At 35.3% G+C, this 9,605-nt stretch overlaps 2 protein-coding genes across 3 annotated transcripts; both read left to right on the top strand.

Annotated features, from left to right (window-relative positions):
• Positions 1–434: 434 nt before the first annotated feature.
• On the top strand, positions 435–4,432 carry LOC130647788 (uncharacterized). 2 transcript variants are annotated; one of them, XM_057453758.1, is made up of 7 exons: positions 435–533; positions 1,380–1,572; positions 1,940–2,167; positions 2,565–2,710; positions 3,161–3,398; positions 3,562–3,804; positions 4,015–4,432. In XM_057453758.1, the coding sequence occupies exons 2-7, from the start codon at positions 1,440–1,442 to the stop codon at positions 4,296–4,298; spliced, it is 1,272 nt and encodes a 423-aa protein (XP_057309741.1). In that variant the 5' UTR covers positions 435–533; positions 1,380–1,439; the 3' UTR covers positions 4,299–4,432. The 2 variants fall into 2 exon arrangements, with proteins under 2 accessions (XP_057309741.1, XP_057309740.1); XM_057453757.1 differs by lacking the exon at positions 435–533 and adding an exon at positions 601–840.
• LOC130648230 (uncharacterized) lies at positions 4,371–6,816 on the top strand. The gene is made up of 5 exons (XM_057454267.1): positions 4,371–4,406; positions 4,966–4,999; positions 5,312–5,711; positions 5,808–6,317; positions 6,747–6,816. Exons 1-5 carry the CDS (start codon positions 4,371–4,373, stop codon positions 6,814–6,816), a joined length of 1,050 nt encoding a protein of 349 aa, XP_057310250.1.
• Positions 6,817–9,605: the final 2,789 nt, after the last annotated feature.

Here is a 9,605-nt window from a genome sequence, read left to right as displayed (position 1 = left end):
GCATGTCTCGAAATTAATTTCAGAGCAATTCGAAATACTTTCAAAGGCTTTCGAAATGTTTCAAAATATTTCGAAATATTTCGAAATATTTGTAAAATAAAAATTTCAGACAGTTTCGAAAAAAAAATTTCAAATGTATCTCGGCCTTAAAAGATCGATGACATACATAGTCAGTATCTAACCTAAAAAATATTGCCACTTATCTGTTCAATCATTGTCATTAAAAAATAGATAGAAATTATCATGTCATAAACAAGATAAACAAGTTCGACGGGCAATGCTTGAAATCATCTTGAGAAGATAAAAATAGTTAGGGATTAGGTGACGATCGAAATCAACCAATCAGATCAAAGCAATTAAAGTAATTAACTCTATCTAATTTATAATGCCTAGTTACTCAAATATTTCTAATTGAGCACGCAACACCTACACGGAGTAAAATCTAATATATAAATACGCAATAAGTGAGCAGTCGATTGTTTACCTCGTTAATAATTTTCACCTTTTGTTTGGGTTGACCAACACTAATAGAGGTGGGCACGTGTTTAATATCTAGATAGGCCTACTTTAACTGTCGACTAAAGTATAGGCTGACTTCAATAGGACACTTATGATGACATCTCTATGAATGTTGGTCCTGCGAAGAGCCGTCTATCAACTTAAACCTTACGTTGTGTGTGTGTGTGTGTGTGTGTGTGTGTTGTGGCTTCCTTTCAAGATACAAAAATAGAGAATATCAAACTGGCAAGTATACTCTAATACTTGAAAGGACGGAACTTTCAAGAAATTTAGGCCCAACAAGAATTCTGTGAAAAGATTATTCCCACATAATATTTTGAAGTAAGCTATTCGAGAAATATTATTCTCGTAAACTTTTTTAATTTATACTTTCTTTGCTTTACTTTGTTATTCTAAGTTTGCGCGCTATTTTCAGACCTTGAAAAAATAAAAATTAATTCTTAATTAAAAGTTAATACCTGCAAAAAGTTATAGAATTTGCCATTAGTGAAGGTCTCATTTTTTAAACTATACGTTTTCTCAAAAAACTCTAATCTTGGTGAAAAATTTGATTCTAGAATAATTGCATTTTAAGCCTACTTAGCCTATTCGGCGAGTTTCAAATTATGCAACAACGAATTAAAGAATAAGCTTCAAAGTAAATCAAATATAAAAACTAATTTTTGTGTCTCTCGGCACCTTTTACACGATCAAGTAATAAAATTAGTAAAAACCATGGAGATCTATACAATAAGGTGTGTTTAACGATCAATTATTGTGCCATACTCGAATGACTATTAAAAAAAACAAAAGTTATAATTGTATTTATAGAAAGTTAATATTTATGCCATCAACATGCAATTTTCTTATCATTTCACTAGATGTGACGTTGTACGGCGGACCTATAGTGTTTTTTATTCAGCGTTAATTTTACCGTGGAAATGAAAAACCCATACGTAGACGACCAAGTAACAGTTAAAGTTCCTGCGCCAATGCCCCAGATGCAGACACCAGTGCAACATGAACGAAGTAAAAGAACTTTTCTGCAATTCATTAAGAAATACCTGTGGGAAGGTAAGCTTTCAATTTTTGTTGGTCTGCATACCTATCACTGCTGCATACCTTTCACTGCTGCATACCTATCACTGCTTTTCCGATTAAACTTCTTCCGAACTTTGTTAGTAAACACTCTACTTTATTTGAACACAATTCGTTCGGATCAGTGTTCCAAAATGTTTTTTCGTAAGATCATCTCAACAGGGGCTTTTCTATGTTTAATTTGACGTCTTCACAGAATAAGTTTCATCCACGAAATTTATCGTAAGCAAGAACGAGCTACCTAAAAACTAGACTTGATTTGTTTCCCGTTACTTCTATCCTAAAACATCTTATGCATGTTTAAGTTTCATCAGGTTACCAACTATTTATTTAATCGTGTTAGGTCAAGCGCTGTCGGAAGATTACGAAAACCAACTTGTAAATATGCCACATGACGCACCTTGGCATAAGAAGTTTTTTGTGAAGTATCGCCGTATTATTGGTATGGTTATCCCAGCTTTTGTGTTTCATCTGCTATGGTGGGCGTATTTTATCAAATTTAACACGTGGTACTTGTTCGAAGAACATTATGGGATCAGCATAATGATGATTTTTGGATCAATGATTGCAGGTGTTTTTTTTCTTCCTAAATAAATTAGGAACGTAATATTGTTACCTCGGCTACCAGATATTTTACTTTATTCCGTATACATTTCGCTATATGGAGCAGACGCCGTCTTTTTGTTTTAACATTATTGCTATATCAGCAATTTCTATAATTTCTTAATTTTAAGCACAAGGTGAAATATTTCTACTTACTCTCTAACAAGAAAAGAAAGAGAAGAAAACTAGAAACTACCAATTCGCATGCTTAGAACGTTTTCTGCCCAAAACCTTTCGAGTAGAAAACGTGAGATGGAGTCAACCCTTAAAGAGACCCAGAGTATTATATTAGTCATATTGCTATAAGTTTTCTTAGAAAATAGACAAAGGTATTATTCCATAGCATTGTAATTTTACTCATTTAGGTATGACAAGCGAGGGTGGTGGTTCTGTAGCATTCCCTGTTATGACATTGGCATTCAAAATTTCACCAGTTGTTGCGAGGGACTTTTCACTGTTGATTCAATCGTGTGGAATGACTGCAGCTGCGTTTACTATTATCTGGATGAAGGTATAACTTTGGATTTGCTTTTTTATACGTGCTTTCCAAACCTGTTTGTTTAATCGTACACAATATCAGGCACAAAATATTTATGATAAACTTTACCAAGTAGGACAAAGTAAGTTAGTGTTGAGGCTAAGATTTTGATCAAAAGCAAAGCAACTGCCATCTAGCCCAACCAAGTGGTTGGGCTAGATTAGCATAGGTCACTAAAGCTCAAACCTGCGTAGTCTCTCTTTCGAGCTACAGAATAGTTCTTTAAAAAAAATAACAATATGGTAAGAAAAAAAATAAAACATAAATGGTAGGGATATCATCAGTTAAATAAACAAAAAAATTAGGGAAAAAATATAATAAATTTTTCGCCTTCGGCAAATAAAGCTGAAGTAAAAACGTAGTTGCTCGTATAAAAACAAAACAAAAACAAACATGAAACGTGTATGTAAAATTATATTCCAGGTACATTTAGAATGGAGATCTCTTTTGTATTGTTCTATTGGTGGAGTCTTCGGCAGTATCATTACATATGAAGTCATCGATAAGGAATTATCACCAGCTCACAAAAAGATGGGATTTGTATCACTGTTCTTTGCATTCGCATTTGCCTTGTTTTTATTGAATCGAATTCACAAACGGAAGACATTTAAATCCATCCCAGAATTCAATGTTTGGAAAGCAATCATTTTAGTTGTTACAGGTAGAAAAAGATTTCACAACAAGCAGTATAAAAAACACATTTTGCATATTACTTTCTACTTGAAGTTGTTGTGAATCTTAGGAAACACACTAGTTCACATACCCAAATTAGATTGTAAATTCAATGGATTCGCTGTTGAACTACGAAGTATTATTTTACTTAGGTTTTCTAGGAGGTATATTCACCGGCATTGCTGGTAGTGGTATCGATATTTGCAGTTTCAGCTTATTAACACTGTTATTTCGTGTCAGCGAAAAAACCGCCACTCCTACTTCAATAGTTCTTATGGCTATCAATACTGTGTTTGGATCCTACTGGAGATTAGTAATGATGAATGAGATTCAGCCTGTCACTTGGGAGTATCTTGGTGTCTGCATACCAATTGTTGTGATAGGTGCACCTTTAGGTAAAATTATCCTGTTTCCTACCAACAAATTTGCGACAATTACACAATATTTAAATGTTAACTTTCCACAACTATGTTGTTGATCTTAAATTACTGTTTTCGTCAATACAACCATGGAGATAAAAACGCAAGAGATAAACCCTCTTATGTTCTCCATGCATTTAAGGTCAGTGGTAGCTTTTAATAATTAGTTTATTTCCTTTTTCCTAGGCTCTGTAATTGGCACTCATTTCCATCGACAAACGTTAGCAGCATTGAATTACATCACTGATACAACAGCGTTAATCTCAGGATTTGCAATTGTAAAGATGGATGCAGTCACTATAGGCTTATCTGTGGGTATCATTGCCTTTGGATTTATCTTTTATGGAGCCATCACATATTTGGGAGGACTCATGATGGATTCTGTCACGAGAAAGCAAGAATATAAGAAACAAATGAAAACATGGAGAAATAATAAACTCATAAAAATGAGTGAAATAACTTGTAACTAGACTCTATAATAGCTGTACTACTTTTTTGTACAGCTATTATGAAATTATAATAGACTGAAAGACTAAATCACCATGCCTTTCTTGTGCCATCTATCTACTCTAAAAGACGTAAAACTTGATCAAGATACAAATATAGGGAATATATAAAATATAGGTTACAAAAAACATTGGGCATTTTACACTAAAAAAGATTTTGTTATTTTTTTTCTGGAAGAGAGCAATCTTCAGTATCCAGGACATTAAAAGATATAAAAAATACCAAACATTCCAAAAAAGGCAGGGCAAATATACGATATAGATAGCCGAGTGCTTACCTAGCAGGGTAGGTTTGGCAAGTCTGGATCACTGCTAATAACTAGGTCATTTAAACAACAAAGTTGAGAGCTTGAAAACTTGCCATAGCTAATTGATTTCCAGGTGGAAACATTAATACTTTTAATTTAACAAAAACCAACCTTCATGAAGATTTCACAGGAAATTTATTTTTAAGGATGAGCTAAATTAAATTTAGGTGCAAGTGAAAATTCAATTAAACATGGTTATTTCTTTTTTCCTTTTTAGTGAAATATACAACTATAATCAGCAATAGAAAGTAAATCTAAGATCTAAAAATATCGCCGATTTTTTTTTTTTTTTTTTTTTGCGATTTGCAACTTTTTTACATTAGGCGGAAAACAAAATCAGCGCCTTAAAATCTTTAGGTGTTTTTAAAAAATTTATTTTCAGGTTCCAAAAAAACCGGCAACATTACATACTCGCGAAAAATTCTAAATATAAAATAATTTCAATACAAAACGACCCCAGCCATTCAAAGAAGTCACAGTCGTAGGCTAAAAATGCATACTCTTTTTTTTATTTTATTAAAGCTTATTTTTTATTTTATTTTTAAATGTCTTTATTTGTTTTTTGTTTGTTTTAAAAGCCAAGTTGGTCGTTATAGATAGAATAATTAAATTTCACCGCCGGTTTACCATACCAAATACCAAATACCAAAAAGATTGATAATGTCATAGATGATCTCCACAAGCGAAACAAATGTATCCGTTTCGCAGATAAATCTCCGGCTGGATGGGCTGCTGTCGACGAATACTTATCCGACGATTTTGCCAGCGATTCAGAGGATGAAAAAAAGATGAAGGCTGCGGAAAACCGGGCTCTGAACAAGAAAAAGGCGACCAAGAGAAAGTCAACCTTCAAGCATGTTCCACGTCGGCCCCCATACCAGTCTTCCTCATTCACTCACCATTCGAAACATCAAAATTTTATCCCCTTCGGCTCACAATCTGCACCTCCGGGGAGGCCTATCTTCGGGCTATCTCAACAGCAACCAAGATTCGCGAATCAATACCAGCGAAGTTACCAACAGCCCCAACAGCGATCTCTGTGTTTCGGATGCGGAAAACAAGGACATTGGCGAAAGGACTGCCCTGACCTCAAACAACCCTAAAGAAAAGCAAAAGTTAAGTGTGATACTGTTTCTACTGTATATAATTTTTCTGAATGCAATAGGTCTTATGCGCGCCAAGCTAATCCTCCACATACCGTGGAGGGCAATCTCAGGCGGCGTCTACCTTACTTGGAGAACATAGGCACTAATAAAACTATTTTAGAACTTATAAAATACGGATACAAAATTCCCTTTTTCACCACCCCTAAAAAGGCTTCTTTCAAAAACAACTGTTCGGCTCTTGACAATGAAGATTTTGTAAATAAGGAATTACACGAGTTACTTAAAACCGGAAGAATAAAAGAGATGGCTACTGAGCCACACGTGGTTAATCCACTGAGCGTTAGTTCGTCCAAAAATAAGAAGAGACTTATTCTTGACCTGAGACATGTAAACAAACACGTGTACAAACAAAAAACCACATTCGATGATTGGAAGATTTTCGGAGAATTTGTTGAGGAAAATGGTTTCATGTTTAAATTTGACATAAAACAAGGCTATCATCACATAGAAATTGCTCCAGAGCATCAAAAATATTTAGGATTTTCTTGGGTAACAAATGGCGAAAAAAGGTATTTTGTTTTTGGGACTATTTGAGAATTGGTCATCATATAGGTCAAAAATAAAAAGTCTACAAAAACACCCGTTAACATTTGATTTAGTTTTAATTAGGCTTATGCTATGGGAAAATAACATTTAATACCAAGGCAGGTCCTACTTTTTCGTACATTTTGCACCATTTGTACAACTCTCTTGAAAAATTTAGTGTCGGACGGAAATTTTCATTATAGCCTTTTACCGGCGTTTCTTTTTAAAAAAGAAGTTTTTGAACGTCTCAAATCTGTTTGAGTTGGAGGAGGGATTAAAAAACTGTCCAAAAAAGATAAATAATTAAAAAAATAGATTGAAATAAAGCTGTTTTAATTAAAGTGCGTCCAATAAAAATGAATACAAGAACTTCTAAAAACACAAAACTTTGAATATTTTTCACGGTTTATAAGAAAGCTTATTAAAACCGAAATTGTTGCTAAGTTTCAATTAAACCCTTTCGGAGAAAAGAAACACAGATAATACATCCATAACTTGTCAAGATTTTTCAATGTGAAGACTATTTTAAAGCGATTCCTTTTTTTCCGTCCGACACTAAATTAAATAATGTCACTCCATTGCTCTTTAAGCTATTTTAGAACTTTCGAACGTCGTTCGAATGATCGAATGTTTATTTTTTTAAATCATTCACGTCTTTGCTGACATTTAAAATGGAGCCAACCGAAAATGCGTCGTCTGTCTCGTCAGCAATGTCTCATTCTTCTACGACCAATGAAAATCACCAGCCATTATTAAAAAAGGTGGTAAGTTTTTTTTAAACACGTAGCCTAAGTTTTCTTAGATATCATAGATTTCTTGTATTATATATTATTTATTGCTGAACCAAATAATCCTTTTTAACAGTTTTACTATCAGAACATGATGAAAAGACTTATTCATTCCGTCCAACACTAAAATACCATTATGTGTGTCATAATGAATCTGTCGCGATTCGATTGTTCTCTTTTTCATAAATTTAATTTTTTTTCTAGGTCGTCCAAGAAAGGGTGAGCTTCCCATGACGAACTCTCAAAAATGCAAAAATTATCGAGCAAAGAATAACACAATTGAAAAGAAGAAAACCGAGGCGCTACGAAAAAAGATTTGGCGCCAAAATCTCAAGAACAATCCTTCAGACTATGAACGTTACAAAGTATCGGAACGTCATCGCAAACTAAAGAAAGCACAAGCAACAGCGGCCCAACAAATTGAAGACGCATCTATCGAACCTACCAGCAGTAACGATTCGACCGTGAGCACCAGTTCTATAGAAGACATCGATTCTACCGAAAACACAAATGGTATCGACTCAGAAAGTCCCACAAGCTCCCAATCATGTCGTTCCTCATCACCATCGTCGTCATCTACCTCAAGTTCCCCAAGCTCCTTCACCACAAAGCAATCGCTTCACCGTAGCGTATCGCGTGTGAACAACCTCCTACCAAAAAGCCCACATAAAAAAGCTGAAGTCATCGAGAAATTAGCTAAGAAATATCAGGTGAAATTTCAATTCAAGAAAACTTCACGTGGTAGACCTCGAAAGGACTTGGATGAAGAAGAAAAGCAATGGTTGATTGACTTTCTCTCCCGCGCAGATCTCACCTACACTAATCCTGGACGAAAGGACAATGTATACATAGGTAAAGTCGACAGCGAGAAAGTGTTCAAGCAGAAGCTTTACTTACTATGGAGCATTAAAGACGTTCTTAATATCGCTAATGGATCCGGTAAAATCAAAGTCCCGGACACTTTCTTTCATAAATTTGAAAAAGAATTAACATTCTCACAGCTTTACGATTTTTTAAAAGCTCACAAAGAATACGCTTTTAATAAAAATATTCCACACGGCTCTTGCCTGTGTGAGATATGCGAGAATGCAACTCTCCTAGCTAAGGCATTGAATAAAGTTTTGGAAAACCCAATCCCTTCAAATCCCCACGATTTAGTCGAGAAGTTTGCATGTAACCTCTCTTTAAAGAAATGTGCGTCTAGTTAGTGTGAACAGTGTTCTACTTTTGATTTTGGTCCAAGAAAGTCCGATTCACACTCCGAATCCTCATCCTTGTCTTCATCTGAAAAGGACAGTGCCGATGACGACATTCAATATTTCTGTTGGACAACCATAGAGAAAAGGATAACAAAAGCGAAATTTTCTCTTGGTTTCGAGGATGCTGTCGCGTTAATGAAGGAAAAAATTAAAATCTTGAAGGAACATATTTCGGTCAAACGCATCCAGTTTTCTGCGTATGTTCAACAGAAACAAGATCTCACTGCTGATGATTTGCTTGTGCACGTAGATTTTGCAGAAAACTATAAGAACGATCAGCAAGACGAAATTCAGAGCGCTTATTTTGGTCACCAGAGCTTCTCCTTATTTACATCATGCTGTTATTTCCTGGACGAAGAGCAAAAGCTAGATCATAAAAGCATTGTCGTTATTACCGAAAGTTCAGATCACAATCGCATAACTTCGATGAGCTCCTTGAAACAAGTTGTGGAGATTGCTGAAGAATGGACTAAACGGAAATTTCATCGCCTAATCGTTTGGAGTGATGGAATGGGCTCCCAATTTCGTTCGCGTTTCGTGTTCAAGATTCTATCTGCTACCATCCTCGCTGATAAAAGTTTGAGTTGGTTCTACAATGAGCGTCACCACGGAAAAGGACCGATGGATGGGGTTGGAGGTACGCTAAAAAATGTCGTTTTTCGGAAGGTAAAATCAAACAAGGCTGTGATTTACAACCTGAAAGAATTTGCCGAAGCTGCCTCGCAGTTTGTTCAATCTGTGATCACTGTCTACATGCCGAGTGAGTCGGAAATCACGGAGCCGGAAGGTATAGAAGCCGCTTCTCCCATCCCCGAAACCCTCAAGATTAACAAGTTTGAGAGGTCAATCAACCAACGTGGTGATTCCTCAATTGCATTTTACAAAACTGCTGCTGATGAGGAGCCGTATTACACTCATTGGTACAGCAAGGATGGTGGCTTGATCTGTGATCATAACGTTTCGACTACAGTTGAAGAGAACCAATGTGCAAAGTGTTTTGCTTCCTATCATTCAGATAACACTACGGATTGGTTAGAATGTCCATCCTGCAAAAATTGGTTTCACGAAGAATGTTTTTATGTCTAGTTATTCCCAGTTTTAAGGTGGACTTGGATGAATTGTTTTTCTCCGTTAAAACTAGATAAAAACTTGTCTTTTTATTTTAGTGTTGGACGGAAAAAGGTTAATATTCTTATCCTAACGAACGAAACTGCAGCCTTCAAAA

This window comes from Hydractinia symbiolongicarpus, chromosome 6 (assembly GCF_029227915.1).
Source record: "Hydractinia symbiolongicarpus strain clone_291-10 chromosome 6, HSymV2.1, whole genome shotgun sequence".
NCBI classification, from domain to species: Eukaryota; Metazoa; Cnidaria; class Hydrozoa; order Anthoathecata; family Hydractiniidae; genus Hydractinia; species Hydractinia symbiolongicarpus.
The sequence above is the reverse complement of the archived record's forward strand: the minus strand, read 5'-3'. Positions and strand labels throughout refer to the sequence as shown.